Here is a 27,025-nt window from a genome sequence, read left to right as displayed (position 1 = left end):
TGCAAAGACTGGAGCGCCCCCTACTGGACGCCCCATTAACTGCAAGAACTTAGAAACAAAGGAGCCATTTGTACACACCAAATTATGAAAACTTGGATTTATATATATTCTATATATATTTACTATATATTCCATTTATATATATATATATATATATTTTTTTTTTTTATTTTTTTTTTTTCATATTTTTTTTGTACCAGGTAGGACCTTCATGGCTAAGTAGCTATTTCTGGCAAGTACTTTATGCAGGAAAGCCTGCATGAACAGAAAAGACAAAAAACAAACATTAGAGCAATTGTTACTAAATAGGCCAACAATTCTGAATAAAAAATGAACTTCAGCCACGTGCAGTTTGATTGGATTCTTTCCAAAGTAGAAAAAGCTTCAGTTGTAGTCATCAAGTCATCTCAGTTTGAAAAAATAGACGTTTCGACTCTCATCCAAGAGTCATTGTCAATAAAAGAATTTAGATCGAGAACTCCGATATTAATACTGTTCTGTGGACGAATGAGGGATTACGCCGACATATTTCTTTCCAAAGGAAAGTTTTGCACAGGAGAAAGAGGCGAGGCCTGAGTAGTATTGTCCAATCAGCTACACACATCTTGCATTGTCGGCGTTCCTTTTTGTTCTTTCGCGCATGCGCAATTCATTTTTAAAATGGCGGCCGTACAAGGTGGTCTGGCGGATTCAGAGGAAGAGAAGGACACAAAAACAGATCCATCCAGTGATGTATGTGGAAATAGCAATAATGCAAACGACGCAAAACCCGTCTCTAACTCGCCCGGCGCTAATGCTCCGTCTGGAGCCACCAAAACCTCCGTGGGGACCGCGGAGGAGCAACAAACCTTGCTCGCAGTTCTGCAATTCCTCAGAAAGAACAACTTGAGCGAGTCCGTCGAGATTTTACGCCGTGAAGCTGGTTTACCTGAGGGTCTACTGGATGTCAAAGGCGCTGATGGCTCTGGTACCGGTCCTGGTGCATCTGCTGGCGGACTTGAAGGTGGAGATGCGAGCGCTCTGCTCAGCCGAGTGACCGTGTCTGTGTCCGGGGTCCAGGCGCCAACAAAAGGTCCCAAACTTTAGCTTCTTTCACGCTGCAGGGACTTAGACTTTTATTTGTCAAAGCACTCTTTATTTGTATTTGAAGTTGTGAACATTTTGCAACATTGATATATAATTTAACTTGACACAGATATGTAATAACATGCATTTACTATTGCAGGTTCTATATACTTACAATAATGAAATATGTATCAGCTTTTGTATAGTTTCTCTTAAAGTCCATATACTCTACTCATAACAGTCTGATCATTGATGTTTTCTCCATTGTCTTCAGCTTGTGATCAGCCTGATGTGAGTGTTGTCCTGTCAGCCTACACCCAACAAGGAGACCCAAGTTTATATGCGGTTTACTACAGTGACCTTAAAAAGTTCATAGAAACTGTTTTGGACTGTCACCGAGCAGAGCTGTCCCAAGTCTTTTACCCACTATTCGTTCATATGTATCTGGAGCTGGTGTACAACAATCATGAAAATGAGGCCAAGTCATTTTTTCAAAGGTAACTCCAAATTTTTGTTGTGATTACATTTGATAACTTCCTAAACAAGAGACAAAAGAAGTAATCCTTTAAATGTGTTATTTTTGCATTCCAGGTTTAGTGGGGATCAGGAGTGTTACTATGAAAATGACCTCAGAGTTCTGTCCAGTCTGTCCAAAAGAGAACACATGAGGGGAAATGAGACTCTGATGGACTTTCGCACCAGCAAGTTTGTTCTGCGCATTTCACGTGACTCATATCAGCTTTTGAAAAGACACCTACAGGAGCGACAGAATAATCAAATCTGGAATATCATCCAAGAGCATCTTTACATTGATATTTTTGATGGCATGCCACGTAGCAAGAGTCAAATTGATGCCATGTCTGGAAGTTTAGCTGGTGAGGCAAAACGAGATGCCAATAAGTCCAAGGTAGACACTTTAAATATGTTCCGATTTCTTAATAGTTGCAATTTGATTCCCAATTCATATTTCTATTCAAATTCAACAGGTATATTATGGATTACTGAAGGAACCAGAAATTGAACTGCCTCTTGATGATGAGGATGAGGAGGCTGAAAATGAAGAGGGAAAACCCAAGAAAAAGAAACCCAAGAAAGATAGTTTAGGGTCCAAGAGCAAAAAGCAGGACCCGAATGCACCTACTCAAACAAGGTATCAGAATCATATTTTTGTCATTTAAAGTTGAAGTACTTCATGAGTCTATGAATAATGAATGTGTTATAATGCCATCTGCTGGCCTCTTCACAGTTTACAATAGTTAGGGAACAGTTTCATCATTCTATCTAGAAAATCAACTGTCACTGACCATAATTGTTTTCTGATTTTCAGGATACCTTTGCCAGAGCTTAAGGACTCAGACAAACTAGACAAGATTATGTATATGAAAGAGTCCACTAAAAGAATTCGTCTTGGGCCTGAAATACTCCCCTCCATTTGTTTTTATTCCTTTCTGAATGCTTATCAGGTAAGGCATAAACAAATCATATGACTAAAAGGATTGTGCATGAGTATCCTCTCTGACATATAATTTCCTTGTTTATTCCCTCAGGGTCTGACTGCAGTGGACTTCACAGATGACTCCAGTTTAATCGCTGGTGGCTTTGCTGACTCTACAGTACGGGTGTGGAGTGTCACACCAAAGAAGCTCCGCAAGGTCAAGTCTGCAGCAGGTATGTTTACTTTAGCACTTGTCCCCTATCCTATTCTTTGGATATGTTTTAAAATGTATTTTTTATCATCAGACTTAAACCTGATTGATAAGGAGTCAGACGACGTGCTGGAGAGGATCATGGATGAAAAAACTGCCAGTGAGTCAAAGATCCTCTATGGACACAGTGGCCCAGTGTATGGCATCAGCTTCAGTCCAGACAGGTAAAACCACACCACAAAGTTTTGCTGTACTGTACACACTAAAAGCAGCAGCATTACTTTTGCAACTATTATCAAGTACATCTCTGAAAACTTTATTTTAACAATGTTGTTATAAATACCTTCAGAAATTATCTTTTGTCGAGTTCTGAGGATGGGACAATCAGACTGTGGAGTCTTCATACATTTACATGTCTGGTGGGCTACAAAGGTCACAACTACCCTGTATGGGATACTCAGTTTTCCCCTCATGGGTATTACTTCATCTCTGGAGGACATGACAGAGTAGCTCGGCAAGTACTCCTGCAACCTTTTAAGGTTAAAATAACCATTTGGTCTGACCAGAAATAGTGACGTCCAACCCTTTTTACCTGCAGTTTGTGGGCAACCGACCACTACCAGCCTCTGCGGATATTTGCTGGTCACTTGGCTGATGTCACGTGCACACGCTTCCATCCAAACTCAAACTATGTGGCCACTGGATCGTCTGACCGCACAATTCGCCTTTGGGATGTGGTGAATGGAAACTGTGTTCGAATTTTTACTGGACACAAGGTCAAAGATTCCCACAATTTAGTGTTCTTGCTTTTAAACCTAACCTGAATTACTTGTCAAGTTTACACACATCCAACAGTGCAATGAGATGTATTCGGATTTATAACACTGAACTTAGGCTCCAGTGCACTTGATTTGTAGTTAAGTGACATTTTCACCTCTTTTCAGGGACCTATACATGCACTGGCTTTCTCTCCAAATGGGAAGTTTCTGGCTTCGGGAGCAACAGATGGTAGAGTTCTTCTTTGGGACATCGGCCATGGAATAATGGTGGGCGAGTTAAAAGGTCACTCTGAGACAATCTATTCACTACGGTTTAGCAGAGATGGAGAGCTTCTGGCATCAGGTGCAGGTTTTTCTTTTATCATTGGGTAAAGCAAATATTAGTACTGTAATTAGTAATCTAACCCCTGATTGTTTGTTTTAGGATCTATGGATAATACAGTTCGCCTCTGGGACTCACTGAAAGCGTTTGATGACCTAGAAACGGATGACTTCACAGCTACTACAGGGCACATTCATCTGCAAGATAACTCCCAAGAACTTTTGCTTGGCACATACACAAGCAAATCTACACCAGTAATTCACCTTCACTTCACAAGAAGAAATCTGCTGCTTGCTGCAGGAGCCTATAATCCTTAAAGACACTGTTAAAACATGTTCAAAGCCTGACAATAAGCAGCTATTTCTTATTACTTGGTCCATAAAACACATTTAAGCTGTAAAATCAAATGATAAATTGAATAATGTGAAAAGATGGCAAGACTAATAGGTATTTTAAGTGCCATGTTAAGGAATCTTTTTAAACGTGTTTACTGCCATGAGTACAGCTAACAAGACTAATGTTTTATACAGAAAAATACTGTAAATAAAAAGGTGTTTTCTATGTTTTTGCATACATTTTCTTTATTAACAGGGAAACCAAACATTGTGAATTTGTTACAAGCAAAGCCAGCTCGAGGGAAATGATCAAATGGGGTATCTGAAATTAAAAAGAAATGAGATCAGGAATATAACACTGGAAATAAAGCGCTAATTTCTACAATAATGTTACCATCATTCTACTTTTCCGCAATTGCCGCCGCCTTCTTGGGTTTGAGTTTGAAAAAGAGGCCAATTCCTAAAAGTGTAGCATATGTTGCCAACACACACTGAGGAGAAAAAAAAACACATTAAGCACTTATATTGTATGTACACAAAGTAGATTTAAGTACAGGAAAACACATACATTCCTCCTTCCAATAATTGTGTATGCATTGAAGTACTTGGCCATCCCAGTAAACTGGTGGCTTCCTGTGTCGTGCCCTCCCATGATCGATCGGTTCTAGTGGGACAAGAAATAGAAGGAATAAGTGCAATGACAATAACTCGAGAGTAGGACTGCACAATACATCACCATCAAATCAAAATCGCAATTTGAGTTGGCGCAAATGATTATTTCGATTTGTAGTTATTAGATTAGTAGTTCTCAACCTGTGGGTCAGGACACTCCTCAAATGCAGTGGTAAATGTATATTCTATTCTAGGCCTACCAAATCTCCTGAAAATAAAGTTAATACAAATAAAAAAGGTAGACATAAGACTACTACTTTCAGTGTTCTGAAATACACGGGAGACCTTTATTATTTTATCAGTTAATATTTGATTATTATTTTTGTTAATGTTCTTGTATTCAAAACGTGCAATCCTTTTTAAACACGTCGCAACATCTAACTGCAATTAAAATGGTTCAGTCTTAAGTGGCAACGTAACACTTCATAAATCACTGTCACAATGAATAACTTTGTGAGTATTATCATGGGGAAACATGTAGCTGGATTTCTTTAATTCCTGCAGGAAACCAATGTGTTCAAGTTTAGCCAACTCGTTAGCTCATTGCATCAAGGTTAGCTTTCGGGTAAAGTCCAGTGAAATTAAATGAAAAGATCAACATGACGATAATCTCCACACATGACAAGCATTATCTACGTGCAGTTTCATTGAATATAGTACAAATAAACACCTAATGAGGTGCAAAATCTCACCTTTAGCACACGACCCCGGAGCAATCGGAACTAGACAGTGCCCTTCAACAGAGGCCGCAATGCTATAGTGAAACAGGAAGTCCCGCAACCAAAGACACCAATTCTCTGCCACTATTGGTCCAAAAGCCTGTCAGTCATAAAAACACGCCCATTTAAAGAGCAACGATAATTTTAATTGGTTCTTAAATTGTCCATCATGTTTTTCTTGCTCGTGATTGGTCCGTTATTGAAAAGCCTCTCATCAGTTTTATTTCCGGAATCATGGCGTGTTTCTAAAACATGTGAGTGAGATATCCACATTTCTGAGATTAAGATTATTTCTATTTTCTTACACGATTTACCTGTGCGAAACTTTACGGAATCATGGCATCAATGGAGGAGGACTTTCCACGTGGAGGAACAGCCAAAAAACCCACGGAAAGTCAAATTGTGGTTCAAAGATCAGAAGTAGACAATCTCTTCCAAGTAAGATGCGCGTTAAACGAATTTCACCAACAATGAATGTTTACATCTTAAAATCTACCTTGTTGTTACGTGTTTGTAAGTTGGAAAAGCACTCATTTACTTTCCTCCTGCAGTCAAGTGAACAATCAGAAACGAAGAAAAGAAAAGGGGGTGACAAAGACGATGGCAAAAAGATTAAAAACATCAAAACTGGTAAAGGCCAAGATGATGCTTTGAAGCTCAATGCTGCTGGCAACCTTGTGGAGATTCTTCACATCAAGGTAAAACTGTTAATTTTGGGTTTAGGTCTTGCATCTGTCTTGATTATGGTACTAATCTATTTTTAATAACTTATTTTGTTTCAGAATCTGAAGGAAGGCATGCTGTTCCTGGGTTGTGTGAAAGAGGTGACTGATTTTGAAATGACCGTTAGTCTGACCTGTGGCCTTAAAGGTTTCCTCAGCATCAAAAACATTAGTGATTCATACACCAAGTTACTCACTGAGCACCTCAACTCGGATGAAGCTTTAACAGAGGTAAAATGGCAATTATGGCATTGCATATTTAACGTTTTTTTTGTTTTACCTTACTAATGATTTTTGTCTGTAGGATTTTTTGTCTTTGCCACATCTGTTTATCCCCGGCATGGTTATCAGATGTGTTATAGCCAAAATTGACTTGACTAAAGAGGGATCACTGAGCATTCAGCTTTCCGTCAATCCCAAAATGGTTAACAAGTTGCTTGCCTCAAGTTCTGTAAAAACTGGCATGGTAAGTCAAAATACACCTCTTACAATTCTAAAAACGGAACACGTTACAGTTTTTTTTCCTTTTTTATTTCAGGTTTTAAGTGGATTTGTAGAGAGTGTAGAGGACCACGGATATATTATTGACATTGGAGTCTCGGGAAGTAAAGCTTTCCTTCCCAAGAATGCCGTAAAGGACAAACACAACAATCCCGAAGGTTCGGCCTTAAAAAATAACTTGCAGTATATTAGTGAACTATCTTTTTGAAAATGATATGTAATGCATTTGACTTGTACACAGAGTTAAATGTGGGACAGTATGTGACTTCATTAGTGGAGAAAGTAAAAAATGAAGGCCGTGTGGTGCAGCTTTCCATTATTCCGAAGACCATCACTCAGGCATTTGCAGAAGCAGACCAAGGCTGGACCCTCACAAACATACTGCCTGGGCTTCTCGTCAAAGCAACCATTAATAAGGTAAAACAAATTCCCCATCTCATCTGGAAGCTAAGCAGTGTTGGGTTGGGTTTGTACTGGAATGGAAGACATGGATGCAGATTGTCAGCCAACCCCAGGGCAGCTGTGACAACATTTGGAACTTACCTCCATCAACGAGTATGTATGGGGGGAATTATTAATATCATGTAAAGCGGTTTTGGTTATTAATTGGTAATTATCCAAAGGGAATGCTTACGCAGACATTATTCTGTATGTAACGCAGTAATTTGTAATTTTTAATTTTTTTTTTGCAGGTCACCAAACATGGACTATTTGTAAAGTTTCTGTCTAACTTCAGTGGTCAGGTAGACTTTCTCCACATGGAGCCAGAGAAGGCATCGCACTACAAGGAAGGAGATGAGGTGGGCTGAATTTATTACATCTCATTGAAGTTTAACCCTAAACTAAAATCATGTTTGGGGGGTTTAGGTGCGCGCCTGTGTTCTGTATGTGGATCCATCCACTCGTTTGGTAGGGTTGAGCCTTCATAGCTACCTTCTACCTGGGGCCCGGGTTCACACCGCTCATCCAAGTGGTATACAGATTGGTCAAGTTGTGGAGAACTGCAAGATGACTGTTCTGCATCACGCCTCTGGGGGTGTATTAGAGTTGCCAAACAAAACGCAAGCGTTTGTCCATGTAAGTCAGACAGAAATTAGACTTCAAAACATTTAACACATTTGAAAACTTTGTGAATTGTCTATCGTTTATTGAACAGAAAAACCACATGAAGGAACAGAGTGCTACAGCCAATGAGAACAGAACTCTGGCCAAGACGGAACACACCTGTAGGATTCTGGATTTTTGCCTGATAGACCAGATTTATTTTGCCTCTTTACGCGAGTATGATTTTCTTTTCATAATGTATTTTGCTAATCTTCTTTGTCAGACTCATTGACTTTTTAATACTACATTTTTTAGGAGTGTAATTAAGAAGCCATTTTTTAGATATCATGACATTCATCCTGGTCAAATTGTAGAGGTAAGAATCTCAATAGTTTTTCTTTTTCTAATTTCTAGACCTCTTTTTACATTATTTTTCTACCTCTTGTTTCCAGGGGACAGTGTCAGTGCTATTTGAACATGGAATGATTGTCCATCTTTCGGACCACATTAAAGGCCTGGTGCCTCGGACCCATCTGTCGGATATTGTGCTGAGGAATCCAGAGAAGAAGTACACGGGGGGCATGAAAGTTAAATGTCGGGTCAGTGTTGTTCGGTACTAAATATAAAGGTTTCATCATGTCCATTATACAGATTTGTATATCATAGGTTTCTCTCTTTTTTGTAGGTGTTATCTGTAGATGCAGAAAACAGGAAGCTGTCTCTAACTAGAAAAAAGGCTTTGATTGAAAGCTCCTTGCCTCTGTTCCTGAGCTATTCCGATGCCCGCCCGGGACGTGTCTCTCATGGCTATATTGTGTGCGTCAAAAACTTTGGCTGCATTGTTCGTTTCTTCAACAATGTTAAGGGACTTGTTCCTCTAAATGAGCTCAGCTGTGAATCTATTGTCAGCCCAGAGGAGGTCTTCTATGTTGGACAGGTTTGGAAATACTTTTTTTTTTTTTTATTGAGCCATTGAAGTATGGTATTCTTTTCCTGTAACAATTAGTTTTTGTTTCAGGTAGTAAAGATCAAAGTTCTTCATTGTGACGTTGAGAATGAGAAATTGGTGCTCTCATTCAAAGCTGCAGTGGAGGGAAATGTCGAAGAACCTCTCAAGTCGGACTTTGAATGTGATGTTGGAAAGGTATAAGCATTAAATACAATACAGAAACTCAATACTTTAATATTCCATTTCAACTCATTACATTTTAATTTCCCCCTGTTTGTGGTATGGCTTTTAGAAAGTGGATGCTCGCGTGCTGAAAAAGCTTGTCCGTGGGTTTGAAGTCGCCATTTTACCTGATGAAATCCCAGCTGTGCTGCCCACAATGCACCTCACTGATCACTTGTCCAATGGGCCTTTGCTGTGGGAGAGTCTGCAGGAGGGAGACACCATCTCCAACCTTGTTTGTTTCTACAAGAACAAACAGAATATTGTATCCTTAATCTACTCTTACCTATTACTAACTTATAACTTATGGGTTCAATTTAATTTAATTTTGTAAAGCCCAAAATCACAACAGCAGTTGCCTCGAGGGGCTACAGTGACAAAACAGATTAATTTTCCTCAGCACGTCCTTTTTAGACTCTAACCAAGAAACCAACCATAAAATGGGCTTTAGAAGAAGGAATTTTGGCCAAAGATTTCTCAGAGATAACGGTGGGATTGCAGCTATTTGGTTGGATTAAGAACATAATGGCCTATGGCGTCTTCGTTGAGTTCCCCTATGGCCTTGTTGGTCTTTCACCCAAATCTGTAAGTACAAAATGTTTGTACTTGTCACATGATTACAGTCGCACTAAAGATATTACCATTTACCTTATGCTTCACTTTCCAGGCCATGACAGAAAAATTTATTCCAGATGCGACAACACCATTTGAACTAGGCCAGACTGTGATTGCCAAAGTAACAAACATTGATGAGGAAAAGCGTCGGTTTCTGGTGACCCTGAAGATGTCAGAGGTCATATCGCCTGTGGGAGACCAACTGACCAGGCTGACCAATGGCCTGCAAGAGAGACGGGCTGTGACTGAAATGTTGTCCCTGAAAGGTAAGGATTTGACCAAATAAAGATTTGTAAATACAAATTCTGAATATATTTACGTTTACTCTCTTTTTTCTTTTCTCGTCTTGTCTCCATCATTTAGAAAACTGCGATCTACAACATCAGCTGTCAAACCTAACTATTGGGCAAAAAGTGAAGCTGACAGTGGATTCTGTGGTGGACACCCATGCCACCTTTAAATCAGATGGGCTAATTAGTGCTACAATAATGGCCACCAAGAACCATTTTATTGGTATGAAGTCAATAGTATTAAATTGATTTAGATTATTTAAATGGGTTACATTATTCTGTTTCAGGTCTAAATTTATCACCTGGACAAAAAGTGACAGCGGTCGTGCTTTTTGTAGACATCTTATCTGCTCATGTCCATGTTTCCATCCTCCCTAGACTATTGTCAAAGAAGAAATCTGTGAGTTGTGATTTTATTTTGCAAATCAAAACCTGATTTTGATTATAGATACATTTTTGGATAATCAATTTCCATAGTGTAATACATGTCCATTTTGTTTTTACCAGTTAACTGAAGGTGCAAAATATGCTTCAACTGTGCAGTTTGTCGAGAAAGACTTTGCCGTTATCTCACTAGGGGATACTGCACAACTGGCGATCATACAAACTCGCAGCCATTTAAATGAAGTTGTACTTCATGATGCAGAGAGGTTGAAACCCGGAATGACCTTTTATGTGGAGGTGATCGATCGGACTTGTGAGGCATTGCAAGGGCTGCCCTTGGTGTCTTGGGAGCGTAATCCAGACAAGCGCCAACGCACTATCTCTGAGACCCAAACGGCAACAAAGGGAAACTGTTTTGGAGATATTGTGCGAGGTACAGTGCGTTCAGTGAAGCCCACATGTATTCAGATCACACTGGAGAATGGAATACTGGGCAGTGTTCACGTGTCTGAAGTGTTAGAGCTGGACCAGATCGGACGAGGGTCTTTTCCTACGTCCACCATTAAAGTAGGCAGTAAGGTCACTGCCAGGGTTATAGGAGGAAGGGAGATCACAAGTCACAGGTACGTACCAACCATGATGCATTTTTAACTCAAAACTTAACTGTTGTACTTCATAATATCATGTGTCAATTTATCAGATTCTTGCCTTTTTCACATCCGAAGTTCAAATTCAATTGTCCTGAGCTCACACTAATTCCAAAGTAAGCATATATTCAGCCCAGTGTTTTGAATCTGTTGAAAGTGTGCACTTCAGTTTACATTCTTCCCTCTCTTTTAGCAAACTTGAAGCCAGTGATTTCAAACCAGTCATAGCTAAGGAAAAACTTGGCAGCTATTCCGTTGGGGAAGAAATCACATGCTTTGTTTCAAAGGTATGTTGAGATGCAGTTACCCATTTATATACAATTTTTTATTATTTTTTTAATGAAGATTTGTTGTTTTTCTAGTTTCATCCAGATAAGAAGTCACTGGAAATTACCACAGACCCTAATATTACAGGAACAGTTGAACTTCTTGCCATAATCACTGACCCGAAGGTACTGTAGTTGAATAGCTAAATGCATCTGATGTACTTTAATTAAATGAGAATATAACATAGACCTACATTTTTAGGATGCTGGTCACCCAGAGAAACTGTACAAACTTGGCCAAGCGGTCCAAGCAAAGGTTGTAGATGTGAGCCTTAAACCACAGCGATTTGTGTTGTCACTCACAGGTAAGATGAATGCTTTCCATTCACACTTTCAGTTGGTAAAATACAATGTTACTGATTTGACTCCGTTTGCAGGATCATATGAACTTGCGAAAGACGGTGTTTGTGTGGGAGTGGTGACAAATGTGCTGCCCCACGGTCTCCAGGTCAAACTTCCTTTTGGTGGTTCAGGAACAGTGGCTGTTACTGATCTCTCAGACGCCTACAAACACAACACTCTTGAATCCTACAGCAAAGACCAGCTCATCAAGTCAGTGAATGATGGGCTTTATACCTTTTATACATTTTACTCTGTAATTATGCATGACATAAAACTATTTGACACTTGTTTACTCTACACTTATTCTTCTCAGATGTTACCTCTTGGGATGTGAAAATGGCAAATGGCATTTGTCTTTGCGTCAGTCGAGGTAAGAAAAGACAAACTGCAAATTGGACATTCTGTGAGCTGTATTTTTAGTTTTAATATTTTCTTTTCCAGAATAAACCCCGGTCAGAAAAAATCTGTGAAGGACACCGAGGTCTTGTCTTTGGACAGTCTGGAACCTGGACAGATCATTAGGGGCTACGTCAAGACGGTCATTGAACATGGAGTTTTCATCAGGCAAGCTCCACATCTGTTAATTTTTAAAATGTTTTCGGTCTTATTGCCTATTCTAAAATACAAAAACATGATTTTAAAATATGTATATAAACATGGTGCACAGGGCTACCCCAAATAAATTGTCTGTTTGCTGTAACCCGAGTCAACATTTTTCAAGTGGCTCCTCGGTAGGCAAATTCTTATTTTTTTTACTTTGAAGGCAAAAAAAACGATAAAATTTTGCCATTTTTTGACTGAGTGACAACCAGGGGTCAGGCTTCAACAGTTAATGACAGAAAACGTCTCTATCAACCCGATCATGAGACTAAATCTCACGATTTTAAGACATTTCAATCGACATTTTGTACGCCACTATCCTTTATTTTGGTAGCGAAGGCGAGCGAGGGGAACATGCAGGGGACACGGGCGCCGCCATGTTTGTTGTGATGACGCTACTGGGCGTGTGTCAATCCCAGAATGCATTGCGTAAAACACCCTGACAGAGCCTCGCATGTCCTATGGACACTTGAGTGGCGCCGACAGAGGCAGACCCACTTGTTTAAGACAATTTGTCGTCATTAACTCGCGGTCTGTTTCGTTACAAACGCATGTGAGGGACTGACTATGCAGACGCACATGCGTTGCGCGTTGCTATAAGGATGAAAGATAGGATAACAAGTGATAGATAAAAATGTTTGACACGGTAGTTTAGGGAAGTCCGGTCGGTGAGTCGGCAAAATAATTGAAAAATAAAAGAATTTGATGTTTTTTCAACAAAATGCTGATTAAAAAAAAATTCAGTCGGCTAGTTTCACACTGGGTCGGTCGGGTTACGGCAAACAGACATATTATTTTGCTCAGCCCAGTCTTCAGAGGATTTTTTTTCAAGTCAAAACCAATATTGGGTACATGAGGAGTTTTTAGGTTGTGCAACCATAAGTGTTCCTTCCTAGAACGTTATCACCTCAAAGGGGCAGTTTAGAACCAGAACCGGGACAAGGTTTATTGCGATTTTCAATGAACAAAATTCACAAACATAGGAACTTGTCCTGGTGATTCGATGCAACACAAACAACAAAACATTGAACAATGAATAGCTTCCAGATATGTACCATTCAATGTTCAATCACAATGAGAAATGGAAAGTTACATACTTAACTACATTTATTTGTGTGTTGTTTAAAACCTTGTTCATTTCCATATCTAGATTATCCAGAAGAATCACAGGAAGAGCCCAACTTCAGAAGTCAACACAGTACTTTATTTCCAGCCACAAGATTCTTGCAGATCATCTGCCTCCCAACACTGTTCTCACCACTCAAATTCTCAGGTACACATGAGGCGCTGTTCCTTCACCTGTGTTTGCATTGCTGCTGTAAATTAAGTTCCACTGGAAATGCCAGGTGTCGCAGTGAATCTATTGGAAATAGGTTGCTTTACCCACATTTCCTAGTGTCTTCTGCAAAAACAAATTATTTTTTACTTCATACAAAGCAAAGTATTTTGATTATTTGAAGTTTTTTGGTTTGTTTTAAAACAACACTTTAACTATGAAAGACCCATATTCAGCCATATAAATGTACACTGTGAAATACAATTCTCAAGGGTGCACCTTTTTGTTTTTCTCTTTGTGTAGTGCTGATGGTTTGTTTTCATGTACAGTCTAAAAAGGATCAATACTGTCCTTCTGTTTTTTTCATACTTGCTCTAATGCTGTGCCTTTTTGTTATCCGCAGTATTGACAAAAAGGGGGAGTTGGTTGACCTCTCTCTGCTCCCAGTGGACACCGGGAAGGCGGATGTCCTTCCCGAATCGCTGGGTTTGCCACTGCGGCTCGTGGGAGAGAAGAAGGAGAAACACAATATGAAGAGAAAACGCAGGCTGTCAGATAGTCAGCAGGTAACGCCCTTTACTGGATGAATTTGTACTTTTGAGTAAATGCACATTTATTCTGCCTCTGATCGAATATCAGGGAAGTACAGCACACTGGGCAGTAAATAGCTGCTGATATTAATGTTGTGTGTAAAATCAATAAAAAATAACCCCCTTATTTATTTTTATAGAAAGAGACTCAAACTAAAAAGATCAAATCCAAAAAATCCAAGGTGGATGACAGTGACAGTGGCGTGGAAGTGTACTTCAGAGAGGAAGAAAATGAGACCAAACCTGCTCCTGTAAGTAAATATTCATTTTCCACAGAAGGTATTAAATTGTATTGTTTAAATTATTAACATTGTTTTTCTGATGTAACAGGGTAAATCGTCTGCGGGACAGGCCAGGTTACAAGTGGTAGGGGGATTTTCTTGGGATGTTGGACTTAGTTCCCTGAAGCCAGTCTCTGTAGATCATAACGGGGATTCCAGTGATGGAGAAGACCAAGATACAAGCAGCAAAGTAGGAACAAACATTTTAAAAGATTATCATAACCAAATAGGTTTTTAAAGAATGGTATTTTTTAGTCAAAAAAGAAGACGCGGCATGAGCTTGAGCAGGGAAAGAAGGACGCTGAGAAGGCGCTGATGAAACGAGAGATTGAGCTCATGAACCCAAACCTGAGGCCGGAGGATGGCGCTGCATTTGAGCGTCTACTGTTGGCTTCACCAAACAGCTCTCTGCTCTGGCTGCAATACATGGCTCACCATCTACAGGCCACACAGATCGAACAAGCCCGTGCTGTGGCCGAGAGGGCTCTCAAAACAATCTCCTTCAGGTATACTATATGTAGTGCAAAACATGCAACCTTAAGTTGAAGAGATCACTCATTGCTCCAGGAGTGTTTCATAGTAGGTCCAATGTTAGTCAATGGAATGGGCACTGTTAGAAACATCATAATCCCAATCCTGACTTCACGTTATTCCGGAAGCCCGTCCGGGCGCCGCCTGACGTAATCTGATTGTATTAGTTAACATTGGGCTGCCGACCTCGAGAGAAAGTAAGATCTAAACGGACTAAAAAAACGTTTTCGGGCCGCCCAGAGAATCTGTTTATTGTCGACTTGTTGGTCGCATGAACATTGGACATTTTCCACAAATAACTCTTACTTTAATGCATATTTTAGTGGCGAGACTTTTGCCTCATTTTCCATTTAAATTAATGGAGTTCCCGCTTGACTGGAAGTGCGACTGGCGGTGCGGAATAAATAATACCTTTCTCAATTACCAAGGCTTTGTAGACCAAAAGATGTGGTGATCAGTCAAATATTAATAAACCCCCTTCAGATAACATGATTTAACATACCAAACATCATAAGTTTATGCCTGGGTGGTGAAATTTACTCTTACTTACTATTATCTGTGAATGGCTGTCCTGACTGTGTTTTTAGGGAAGAGCAGGAGAAACTGAACGTATGGGTGGCCCTCCTTAACCTGGAGAACATGTACGGCACAGAGGAGAGCCTGAAGAAAGTGTTTGAGCGAGCGCTGCAGTTCTGTGAGCCCATGCCTGTTTACCAGCAGCTTGCAGACCTCTACGCCAAGTCTGACAAGGCCAAGGTTCCACTCAGCATTTATGAATGTTATTTTGACGAGATGATGTTCAGTTGTCTGTAATAATGGCTTTCATCTGTCCAGGAGGCTGATGCGCTCTATAAAACGATGGTCAAAAAGTTTCGTCAAAATAAAGCGGTTTGGCTGAGCTATGGGACCTTCCTGCTTCAACAAGGACAGAGCGACGCTGCCAGTGCTCTCCTCCAGAGGGCACTTAAGAGTCTGCATTCGAAAGACAGTAAGCAGATTCTCTAATTTGTTCTAAATCTTTATCTGACATTTTTAAACTCTGTATAAACAAATGCCTTGACAGTTTTTCTGGGGAACACATTTCTGTAACTTCAAACTTGTTACCCTGTGTTTCAGGTGTAGATGTGATTGCTAAGTTTGCTCAGCTGGAGTTTCGTTATGGTGACGTCGAAAAGGGCAGCGCCATGTTTGACAAAGTGTTGACCAGTTACCCAAAACGCACTGACCTCTGGTCCGTGTTCATCGATCTCATGGTCAAACATGGATCCCAGAAGGAAGTCAGGTCAGCTGAAATACTTTTGCTGATCTGTTAGTAAACTGAAACATCATAAATAATTTGTGTGCGTCTTCCCCCAGGGTTCTTTTTGACCGTGTGATTCACCTGAGTGTTTCTGTGAAGAAGATTAAGTTCTTTTTCAAGCGTTATCTGGAATATGAGAAGAAACATGGCACCGCTCAGAGCATCCAGAAAGTCAAAGAAAAAGCCATGGAGTTTGTGGAATCCAAAGGCACAGAAGCAAGCAGCTAAAGAGTGTTCACTTAGGACTCTATACAATATCCTGGATTGTAAAAAGTAAACACAACTACAGACTGTAAATCCTCCATTGCTTTATGTGACAACACTTTTAAATACTGTTAATGAACCCATACTTTCTTTTTATTATTTTGGGTGGAAAAAATGAAATCATTAAAATAAAATCCACCAAACCCTAAATTGCCTTTTGAATGAACCCAACACAATTGCAATACCATACGTAACATTTTATTTAAAAGCAACAAATACAAAATAACAATATATAGGGACACGTTTACGTACAATACATACAGGCAAGACTAGGTTTGCTATCAGTCTTTTTAAGGAAAGGGCCTTTGGACACAATCTGCAATATTACGGGTTGGGTTTTACTAGTTGTGATCCCGCTGGTCTTTGATTTGGTCAGTTCGGAGGCTATGGCCGACTCTGATTGCATGATCGTTGCACCTACATTGGCAGTACTGAATATGTGGCACAGCGCTAAGGAGAGAAGGACATGGTTGTGCTGGCTGTTTATTGGTAACACCCCTGAGATTTTAGAGGTATCCGTACCGTCTGTAATTGGACTGTCCAGGATGTGTTGTCCCTGGCAATTCTGTCCTAATCGTCCCATGACAATAGCAATGGTTCTCCTGCTTTTTCTAAATGTGGCTCCTTTCCTTTTTGTTTGATATTTGTGAACCGTGCAACATGGAAGTAGAACTAGGAGCATTTATTTTTCATGAAAACATCCTATTTATCTACTCGCTTCCCAACTGCATCATTCTGTCTCAATTCCACAGTCTGGGCATATTGCTCAAAGGTCTGTAGCAAACTGGCCGCAGGACCATCATCAATAATTCCTGTCTTCAAATACACCATGGTTCTTCATTGACGGTAGTTCTGAATGTGTATATATTATCCACAGAGGAGGGCAATGTTGCACTCTCTAGAGTTCAGTTCACACCTCCTCTGGGTCCAACGGTCCCTCAGCCCCCTGCGGAGCGTCTGTGTGGAGCCGCATAATGGGCTTGTTACACATGGGACACACACTGCGGATCTCCAGCCATTTAAGGAGGCACCTGCAAATACAAAAGTAGTGTTAAGGATCTGCTTATTAAAGTCAGAGGTTAGATGACAACTCTGGATGAGATACACCCTGGACCAGTGGTTTTCAAATGCTATCCTAAACCAGCCTAATGTAGGGCTAAACTAGGGCCAAACCGGGTTTAAAATGGAAATACACAATTGCTATAAAAGTTCCAAACTTCCAAAAGGACTAACCCAAATAAGAACAAACATGTGGATTAAATGGACTTTGAAGTCAGCAAATATTTGAACTGCAGAGAAATTTGTGCTCCACATGAAGGAAGTGTACTGCTGACCACATTTATCAGTAACCCATATTCTTATATTCACATTTATCATCTGCACACAGAAAAACAGCATAGATAGGTTTGACATGACATGGCCTATTTTCCACTACAGTACCACAGTTTGAAAAACACTGCACAAGACAGTGGGCAACTCTTCACGACAATGGCAAACGATTAAATTAACAATTATAATTAGGCATGGATTCACTCCAGAGGGAGGAAATAAAACTATGTAACACCCTTAGTTCATTCAGTACTCACTTCTTGTGAAATGCATGTGAGCATGGGCACACTCCAAGTTCATCTCTGGTCCTAAACTCCTCCAGACACACTGCACAGGTTTGCTGGAGGAAAAAAGCAATCATTTTGTTATTACCAGATATCAACACGAAACAAAAGGCATTAAAGTTCAATAAGAACAGATCACAAGGCATTAAGGTTCAATAAAAATAACTACAGGGCAAGATTTACAGGTGGCATTAGTACTTAAATACTTGCTATTACTTGCAATTGTTATGATGAATTTGAATGTATGAGGTTCAATCATTGGACTAGTTTAGAAACCAGAAATAACAACCTATGTGCACCATTTTCACAAACTTAAATAAAATACAGTGCAGTGACTTACTCCAAGAAGGCTCAATTTCTTACTTGCTCCCTTTAGCACCACCTAGAGGAGAAACAAGAGAAATAATATCATGAGTGACTGCTGTGGGAGGTGACGTGAATGATGTGTCAGCCACTTTATCTTGGAAAGATATTTATAGTGCATGGTGGGACACTTAAATGCAGTTGATGTCCTCAAGTAAAATGATCAGTGTCAATTTGTAATTTGCTTTTTATTTGAACATCTAACTGCATTCATAGCTCAATCCGGTGGGTGATGTCCAAGCCCTTGGCAGAATATTACAGCACGACAGTTCATTAACCTTGTCCAAAACACATCCCAGTGCACAAGCAGAGCGCTGGCACTCGATAGTACTTGCCTCAGATAAATTGTAGCACAGGTAATAGTGCACAGATAGAGTCAAGGTCGTCTATAAACAGCAGCATTGGGTTTAGCACACTAACAGAGTGACATGACGTATAGTATTTATATCCAGCCTGGAGAGCCATAGTGAGAGAGAAGGGACTCACCTCATTGTAGCTGAACTGTTCTCTGGTTCCTTGTTGTTTCAACCTAACGCACAAAGAATGCATATTTAGACATCTTTATTACTCTCAAGTGTTTGTAGATGTTTTATGTTCTAGTTCCAGATATGTTTGTGGAGGTTCAGCTGTCATTTTTGGATTCATTTCAAATGAGTCATTATAAAGACGCACTATGTGACATTTCTGTTGAGCGAGACCTATAAGTCAATATTTTGCTTCCTTGCCCCTTTTGTCCCATTGTTCTTAATGCAATTTTAAATGTATTATTTGTTGATCAAATGTATTTTGCCTATAGCTTTTAAGTGTCTAAACACAGGTATTATAGTGAAAATGTCTACAGATAAGCACTAGTTAGGATTGTGATACAAATACCGTAGTCCCTTTTCCAGCGTGCCACGACACAGAATTGCCCTCTATTGTTCTCAGTGCATTTCTGACCCAGTGACCTACTCTTTATTGTTGCTGCAGCATTCTCATCAATACAATTTAACCTATACAATTTTCTCACAGAGACAGCAGTACTTTATAAATAAATGAAAGCCTTAATAAATCAATCAAATCAATATGTATAAATCATTCTTTTATAGATGGCAATTTAGAGAGTGCTTTTAAAACTGTGATCTAGAGAAGCTGCACGACTTTGTTTTCCATTCACAAAACACAGCCACATTTCCTGCTCAACATCCTGTTTTCCCTCAAGACTTTTCTGTGTCTGCTTCACTTCTGCCTAAATCACACACATGATGTCCACACGCTGCCTGTCACGGCTCCTCACCTGAACAGGTAGCAGCAGAAGATGAGGCTGAGCATGAAGACGAAGAGGCCAATGCCCAGCACAATGACATAGACATTGAGCGGGAGGTGGTAGATGTCCGTCATGCTGCAGTAGTGTTCAGAGCGCTGAATACCCAAACCACAGAGGCACCCTGCCACGTGCACACACAAGCCACAAACACAACTTTAACTTGGACAAACTCAGTCTACAGCTCATGGTTATCACAGTTTAATGACGTTTGTTTGTTCATTGTTTTAGACCTAATTTAGAGCAAGCTAACATGAACATAATGAATCTTCTAAATCTATTTCTTAATCTACTTCACAACATCAGTCCGTCACCTTAAAAGAACAATGAAACTCTAGGCCGACAGTACAAGGGTGTTATTACTCAGTGTTATTACAGTGTTATTACAGTGTTATTACAGGTTTAATGTGTGTTTACAGTGTTGTTTTCATGCTGTCAAATGTAAAACTGATTCACTAATGTTAATACTCTCCTTTTTTTCAGAGATTGTTTAACTATTACTAAGAGCCAAGGCCTACAATTTTGGTTCAAATAACACATTACTATTTTACAACTATGCACTTCTAAAGCCAAGAATCGTATTAATAAGTTGCTGTTGGTCTCTCTGGGTGAAGTCTGCATGTCCTTCCTGTGTTAACGTGGGTTCTCTCCGGGTTCTCCGCTTCCTCCCACCCGTCCAAAGACATGTATGTGTTAGGTAAATAAGCCGCTGTAAATTGCCCCTGGTGAATGAATGTGAGAGTGAACGTTTGTCTGTGTCTCTGTGTCTCTGTGTGAACCCTGGGGCGAGCTGGGCCCTGTCTAAGGCCCAAAATTCACCCGTGACCCCAACAGGAACAAGCGGTATGAATGAATGAATGAAGGAATGAAAGTTGCTGTTGATAAAGTCTGACAAGAAGTAACTTAAACATATTACTGGGTTGTTTTGTCACACTCACCAATTGCATACGTTTACACAAAGTTTTATGTAATTTATGTCGTGTTAAATAACCGCATAGGAATCTTTCTGTGCTGTAATTTGACTTCTTTGTGTTGCTCTTGTCTCATTTGTGACAGTGATTTTCATGTGGCGGTTTGAATGGTAATGGCTGTTGTTTGGCTCTGAGTCGCATTGTGGTGGCAATTGCGGCTCTTCTGGATGGGCGTTAATTGGCTGTGAACAAGGCAAACATGGAGGACAGACTGAACTTCCGCCACACCACCATCTGTTCCTCCAGCCCTATAGGGTAGGCTTGTGTGTCTACCCTAGTTGTGTGTGTGTGTTATATGGGGGGATGTGTGTCTGTGCTGTCTGTCTGGCTCTATGGCTAATGCAGACCGTGTGTCTTGCAGGTGGCAGGGGTTCGGGGCATAATAAACAGCATGAACTCTGGGGACAGAAGGGACATTTGGTAAAACAATGACAGAGGAAGCCCCACTTCCACAGCCACACGTGCTCCTATTAATTCACAGCGAGGATGCTCTTTGCCAGCCTCTAAGCATCTGTCTGTCTTTTACGGGATGAATGAGTAGAGCCTGCTGACTGTGGGGGGCATGGGCAGGATGGCTGCTGGGGGCTGGAGAAATAACACCAGAGGAATGACTTGCGGGGGTCTAAGCATAAGCTACGTAACAGATCAAAACAAGTTTAATATGTTATGTATGCTACTTTGCAAACTCAACCTTGGCTGAGACTTTTAAATGTCTCCATCACAACACAAAACAGAGGCCTTCACTCTCAGTAATGTAGCAATCATCCATAATGCAGATCTTTATCCACTATAAACAGGAACTAAGTCTCAATATGGGAAACAAGTGGGCTACTGCTCTTGTGTATTTGGCAGACAGCAGAGAAATTCACTTACTTACTTACCGTTACACCATTGGAATGGTTGCATGAAATTTGACTCCCAGGGCAGCAGCAGTAAATTCGGGCTCTGTGAGGAGAAAGTCTGGATGGAGGCCAAGCTTGTGGGCAGCCGCTCCGGACACCGAACCTTATGCAGTCACCCTCAAGTGGATTGCTCCTTTGTTAGGCTCACAGTCCCTTCATAAAACAGCCATCAAGTTTTTAAGATTTTCTTCTGATTCCACAAATCCTTTGGAAAAGTAGGAGATGGTGGTTTTGAAGGATTTTTTGTTGGCTCAGCACTCTTTACAGCCTCAGCATTCCCAAATCTAGGATTAACTAGTCCGTATTAAACATTGGGAGATTTGGGATTGAGGTTTTGAACCAGTTCTGGAGACCTCATGTGCTCCTGGATCCCAGTGAGAATGATGTCATCATCATTATGGAGAAGAGGAAGAGACAAAGAAATCTTGTTGACTGAAGAGTGGTTGTTTTGTTCACTCGCTGCATGTATGTCATTCAACAACAACAGCAGAATCTTGCTCAGTTTCTATGTCACAACAAAACAATATCCTTAGTGACAGGAAATACTTACATTTAGAGCAGAAAACAGGCCTCTTTGTGTCCACTGTGTGATACTGTCCCCTTGTTGTGCTCAATAACAATCACAGTTGGAGATGACAGTTCTTGTAGAATGATGGTAATTATCAGGCATTTGTCTGTGCTTTGTCTCGCATCAAAGCAGCTTTTTTGACGGGGGATTTTCACGTCTCATCCCCCTCTGGTCTCCTCTGTCTCCTCCCTCAGTCCTCTAATCTTGCAGGGGTTATTCCTCCAGAGTGAAGAGGCCCACGATGTGCTTCCCTCAAAGGCCTGACAAAGTGAGGACAGCTCCATGCAGTCCAAAACAACAATCCTGAAGCTGGCGCTGGTGTTCTCCAGGTCTATGTTTGTGTGTCAGTCACTCGGTGTGTTTGAGAAGGGAGGAGGGGGATCCTACTCTCCCTCTAACCATCTGCTCCTTCAATTGAGAAAAAAAAGAAGAGACAAAGGCGGTGTGTGTTCATGAGTGTGTCTGCATGTGTCGTGCTCAGTCTCTCCCACCTCCAGCTGGCTTTGTCATGGCAGGCTTCCCTTCGTTCTCTTTCTGTCCATAATGGTGCTCAGGGAGAAATCAGTTAGCTGTTTTTCCTGTCCTCCCCTTGCTCTGCTCTGCTCTGGGTTTGTAAACAGATCTGTGCTCATGTGACCAGCCGTTTTGCCTCGCAACTCTCCTCTCTCTCAGCCCTCCCTCACTACCCCTGTCCTCCAATCTGTAGGCAGAAGGAGGGCAGAATGAGCCAGACGCGGACGAATAGGGCGCTTGCAAGCATGTTGATGTGTATGTGCTGCTGTGCAAACACTCACACACATGTATATGTGAGAGGGAGACGAGGTACAGAGCAGTGTGCATGACTGATGTCCTCACACCCAAAACAAAGACATTCTATGTAGTACAAGTCAGGGAACTTATAGGCCTTTTTATGCAGCTTGTGTTATTTTAAATGTGCTCTAGGAGGACTAAACGTTGGACAGGTACAATTATATATACTTTTTTTTTTTTTAAAGGAGAAATTTAATCAAAAACTAAAAGACTTAATAAACACCCCCACACCAGCAGGTCCTGCTGCCAACTCACTGAAGCCGAGAGCAGCTGCTGGGCTACTGGGTGATACGGTCAAGGGGAGTGTTGCTCCACTAATCCTCAGAGAGAGGGAGAGGCTTCAGTGGGATTCATGCCATTTCACCCCCACCCACCTTTGCCTCTCCTATCCATAATGACATGACTGCTGAATACAGAGCAACAGCTGGATTGTGCACAGGCACGGACATATAGACTTTATTACACTGCATGCAGAGATGAGTGTTTTCAAATCCAGCTGATACATGTTTATATTGTCATTGTTGTCATGGGAAAAGATGGGCTTTCAGTGAGAGCACGCCCTCTTGTGAGCACACAGTGACAGCACAGAAATGGAAGCAAAACCACAGCCTACTCCATAATAAAGAATACTATCAGTCCTTCTGCTTGTCAGTCCATAAAAAGTGAATTGTGTTGAGATTGTTAAGCTCTTGAAAAAAGTCTTACATGTCAAACAAGACCAAGCAAGGAAATACAAAGGTCTCTTGCCGTGTGTCTCCACATAGTAAATAAATGTGGAGCTAACCATTATACAAATAATATATTTTGAACTATCAAAGTCGTTCGATCAGCTTATTTTTGTTTTGTGCAGGGATGTCAAAGTGCAACAGCACGTTTTACCCTACATCCATAAATAATAAATGTTGTTAAATTCTGAATTCTCTATGATGTGTATTATAATCCTTTACTCTGAACCAAGTATAAATAGTGTAAGCTCCATCTGTGTGCTTGCCTGGCAGGTAAACAGCAGGTCCTTTCTCTCAAACCTTGCTGTAATACACGGCCCATTCTTTCTTCTCCACATTAGAGGCGTGTCCATTCAAAAAGCCATTTGCTTCACCATTTACATAGCCATTCATTCCTCCATTGCTTTGTGTGTCCATTTTGTCCTTTCTCAGAGCCAGCGCTGGTTTACTAGTGTGCCAATTCCACAACACTTTATTCATGTCTTCCTGAGCTCTAATACCCATCAGTTTTTCTTCATCTCCAATCACCTGTTCTTGGTCCTCGTCATCTCTCCCATACGTGCGGTTTTGGTGGAAGTTGCGCATCTCTCCACTGATGCTTTCAAAATACTGGTGAACACAAACTTTGGCAAAACTCTTAGCATGCTCCTTACAGGTGTCGTCAAACATCTTGCGTTCGATATCGATGTAGTGGGACCAATATTTAGTCTTGAGGAAAGCAGCCTGGTTAAAGCATGGCCGCATACCCCGGATCAAGAAGGCGGTGAAGGTCATCATGAGCAGAAGCATCCATCCACAGAACTGCAGAGGACAAAATGCTTCATGAGAGAGAAAATGGACACTTCTTTTTAAACTTGTTGATAAGCTGACGTTGGGAAGACAACTGATGGGCCTATGTCCTGAGCTTTGATAAAGATATGTTAATATGTCATTATTTTTGCAGTTAGTTCTGTCATGACTTGCTATAAGCAAAGCACATGGCACCATAAGATCAAGCCCAGACAGGCCTCCGCTTTTCTCCTGGGGGCCAAAAATACCATCCAACTTGAGTATGCTAGTTGCTTGTAGTCATAGATTGGCCTAATTATGTTTAGGTGTTTTCTAATTTAAGCTCAGAGAGGATGTTGAAATGTTTAAAATTGAAAAGCAAGACCAAAATGTTATAAGCACTTTATTGTAACTTATATTATACCGGGGTCTCCAACCTGTTGCTCCCCAAAGGATTTAGGAACTATACATACTATTACACTGAATAATTCAAATATGATTCTTTACATGCCTATTACAATTGTAAATTATTACTTTAGAGTCTACCTTTGTGCACTAGGCATCTAAGGCCGGCTGCCATGTTATACAGACTACATTTCTTGGGACAAATAACAGGAGTAGCTTTCTGCCAGTTTTATAAAAGTAAAAGCAACCAATTACAGATCGAAACCCCAACTAAAGCCCAAGATTTAACTTAACACCCCCAAGGGTAAAAAGGGCCTAGGGAAGTTCCAGTGGACTAATTGATATCAGAAGTGAGGAAATGCCCTTGGTGAGTCATTTAGTGTGGAATCTTTTAATTTGATTTGTGTTTCTGAGACAGCCTATATCTAGACTCATGTGCCAAGCCAATTTGCGAAGTGAGAGTTGGTTTCACGTGGTCATGTGGTTTGTCCAGAGAGTGAGTGACACTGACCACCTCAGATAAGTGTAAAAGTTGTGCATGAACATGGCGAAGCAGACCAGGAATCTGTCAACTATAATATTCTAGTGATTTACTCCAAACACATATTGAAAGGTGACAGAAATGGCCTAATGCCACACACATTAGGCTATTATATTAATTTAGTACCGGTGTAACAATTCTTTATTATATTTGCAAGAAAAATGTGAAATGTCATTGTTTTTTCAGAAACCACATTTTATGTGGGAGGACAGAACAACCAAAAGATGAACAGGTGGCCACCCGTTTGAATATAGATTTCCTTTAAAATATTTTGGGATTTATGGTAGGCCTAATGGACTAAATGAATAGAAAAGAAGTTAAAACGTGTGTACCTGTGAAATACACTTCATATACCGTGACGCCACCATCCTGATTTCGCCGTGCTGCGCGAAATATACATCGTCAGTGCACGGGATCCTGGCCAGTAACTTGACCCGCTCCACTTCTGAAATCCCCCTGAACACGCTGAAGTTCCCGAGTCTGTCGATGTCGAGGCTGGTGCTAAACGCGCAAAGGAAACTCTTGCCGTGCATGAGAGTGACAGAAAACCAGACCGCGGGCGCGATCAGGGACCTCTGGGTGATGGAGCAGAACATGTAGCGCAGGATGGTGGGATCTTTCCTCCGGCTGCCCGTGGGCCTCCTCCACTCCTCCGTCAACACCGACACGTTATTGTTCATCACAAAGCCCAGCAGGAAGAACCATATGGGCGGCACGAAGAGTAGCATCATGCTGTAGGCATAGTTGTACTCGGGCATGCAGGGGCAGCTGAACTCAAAGACTGAGTACATCTGAGCACTGGCCAGGGCCATGATGCTGCAGATGCCGCTCATGAAGGACTCCTGGTTGGACTGAAGGAACTGGACCATCATCCGGAACTTATCCATTTTGTCAAGTGAAACAAATCTGAAGGAAATAATATCAATGAAGTAATATAAATAGTATTAGTTAGTAGGGCTGCCATAATTAATCGATTAATCGTTACTACAGTCGACAATGCAAAATAATTGTAGTCATATTTTGGAAAGCGTAATCGTTATCTGAAGTATTCAGACTTGTCACGTACAAAAGACCTTTATAACAGCTGCATAATTAAATCAAAACAATACACTATTCTAAATATTCTCTAGTTATGGAAAAGCCCTCAGTCACCACATGTCAACCTCTAATTGGTTGATAATGTGTTTAAAAAGTCTTAATGTACAATAGATATAATCCTTTGACCAGTTGACTAATCGGGGGAAAAAACAAAACTGCTCAACTATAAAATAACTAGTTAACTATAAATATTAGTAAATTACAGCCCTAATAGCATTTGGGTTGGCTAGAGAATCTGTACAAAGCCTTATAATAATTCAAAATATATTTTGTATACATTGGGTGCTGCTTTTAGGGCCATGGCCCAACAATTGGTTTACCCAGATTTGTTTCTGTTATCAGTTTGTTAACACATGAAATATCATTACATTTCCCCACAGAAGTCCATTTAATATTACATAACAACATTCGATGTCATTTTGCTGACCTGAGGGGTCAGAAAAATAATTTCATTTGCATGAAGGCAACGACTTTGGAGTTTTTGTCAAATGCTGTTCTTGATAAACAACTTACACCAGTCAATTAATCAGTCAATT

At 40.6% G+C, this 27,025-nt stretch overlaps 5 protein-coding genes across 8 annotated transcripts; 2 read left to right on the top strand and 3 right to left on the bottom strand.

Moving 5' to 3' along the window:
- The first annotated feature begins 656 nt into the window (after nt 1-656).
- taf5 (TAF5 RNA polymerase II, TATA box binding protein (TBP)-associated factor) lies at nt 657-4,373 on the top strand. The gene is made up of 11 exons (XM_072462899.1): nt 657-1,072; nt 1,340-1,562; nt 1,657-1,972; nt 2,052-2,215; nt 2,393-2,528; nt 2,613-2,733; nt 2,806-2,935; nt 3,061-3,225; nt 3,310-3,487; nt 3,656-3,833; nt 3,915-4,373. Exons 1-11 carry the CDS (start codon nt 661-663, stop codon nt 4,127-4,129), a joined length of 2,238 nt encoding a protein of 745 aa, XP_072319000.1. The 5' UTR covers nt 657-660; the 3' UTR covers nt 4,130-4,373.
- Nucleotides 4,367-5,619, bottom strand: atp5md (ATP synthase membrane subunit k). Its single transcript, XM_072462900.1, has 4 exons — nt 5,512-5,619; nt 4,716-4,811; nt 4,542-4,638; nt 4,367-4,469 (listed from the first exon to the last, which is right to left on the bottom strand). Exons 2-3 carry the CDS (start codon nt 4,797-4,799, stop codon nt 4,549-4,551), a joined length of 174 nt encoding a protein of 57 aa, XP_072319001.1. The 5' UTR covers nt 4,800-4,811; nt 5,512-5,619; the 3' UTR covers nt 4,367-4,469; nt 4,542-4,548.
- A 127-nt stretch (nt 5,620-5,746) lies between these two features.
- On the top strand, nt 5,747-16,536 carry pdcd11 (programmed cell death 11). The gene is made up of 35 exons (XM_072463141.1): nt 5,747-5,976; nt 6,090-6,236; nt 6,321-6,491; nt 6,565-6,726; nt 6,799-6,919; nt 7,003-7,178; nt 7,454-7,561; nt 7,629-7,838; nt 7,918-8,042; nt 8,121-8,181; nt 8,258-8,404; nt 8,491-8,742; nt 8,824-8,949; nt 9,047-9,241; nt 9,391-9,561; nt 9,644-9,857; nt 9,955-10,104; nt 10,169-10,281; nt 10,389-10,888; nt 10,966-11,028; nt 11,106-11,199; nt 11,275-11,364; nt 11,441-11,543; nt 11,616-11,790; nt 11,894-11,950; nt 12,022-12,144; nt 13,331-13,453; nt 13,860-14,022; nt 14,187-14,297; nt 14,377-14,517; nt 14,583-14,833; nt 15,446-15,614; nt 15,693-15,846; nt 15,975-16,140; nt 16,215-16,536. The coding sequence occupies exons 1-35, from the start codon at nt 5,875-5,877 to the stop codon at nt 16,384-16,386; spliced, it is 5,406 nt and encodes a 1,801-aa protein (XP_072319242.1). The 5' UTR covers nt 5,747-5,874; the 3' UTR covers nt 16,387-16,536.
- Nucleotides 16,537-16,604: 68 nt separating this feature from the next.
- Nucleotides 16,605-22,836, bottom strand: LOC140377658 (RING finger protein 122). Of its 4 annotated transcripts, none has more exons than XM_072463137.1 (7): nt 22,125-22,833; nt 21,554-21,938; nt 19,675-19,825; nt 18,885-18,927; nt 18,376-18,417; nt 18,009-18,091; nt 16,605-17,453 (listed from the first exon to the last, which is right to left on the bottom strand). In XM_072463137.1, the coding sequence occupies exons 2-7, from the start codon at nt 21,576-21,578 to the stop codon at nt 17,333-17,335; spliced, it is 465 nt and encodes a 154-aa protein (XP_072319238.1). In that variant the 5' UTR covers nt 21,579-21,938; nt 22,125-22,833; the 3' UTR covers nt 16,605-17,332. The 4 variants fall into 4 exon arrangements, with proteins under 4 accessions (XP_072319238.1, XP_072319239.1, XP_072319240.1 ...); XM_072463138.1 differs by having other exon boundaries at nt 21,554-22,550; nt 22,634-22,833; XM_072463139.1 differs by lacking the exon at nt 21,554-21,938 and having other exon boundaries at nt 22,634-22,836.
- A 992-nt stretch (nt 22,837-23,828) lies between these two features.
- calhm1b (calcium homeostasis modulator 1b) lies at nt 23,829-26,304 on the bottom strand. The gene is made up of 2 exons (XM_072463092.1): nt 25,724-26,304; nt 23,829-24,478 (listed from the first exon to the last, which is right to left on the bottom strand). The coding sequence occupies exons 1-2, from the start codon at nt 26,276-26,278 to the stop codon at nt 23,972-23,974; spliced, it is 1,062 nt and encodes a 353-aa protein (XP_072319193.1). The 5' UTR covers nt 26,279-26,304; the 3' UTR covers nt 23,829-23,971.
- Nucleotides 26,305-27,025: the final 721 nt, after the last annotated feature.

The sequence above is a fragment of the Eucyclogobius newberryi genome, unplaced genomic scaffold, assembly GCF_026437365.1.
Source record: "Eucyclogobius newberryi isolate DKJ021-1_F unplaced genomic scaffold, fEucNew1.0.hap1 SCAF_4, whole genome shotgun sequence".
In the NCBI taxonomy this organism is placed as follows: Eukaryota; Metazoa; Chordata; class Actinopteri; order Gobiiformes; family Gobiidae; genus Eucyclogobius; species Eucyclogobius newberryi.
Note: the sequence above shows the minus strand (reverse complement) of the source record. Positions and strands in the feature narration are given on the sequence as shown.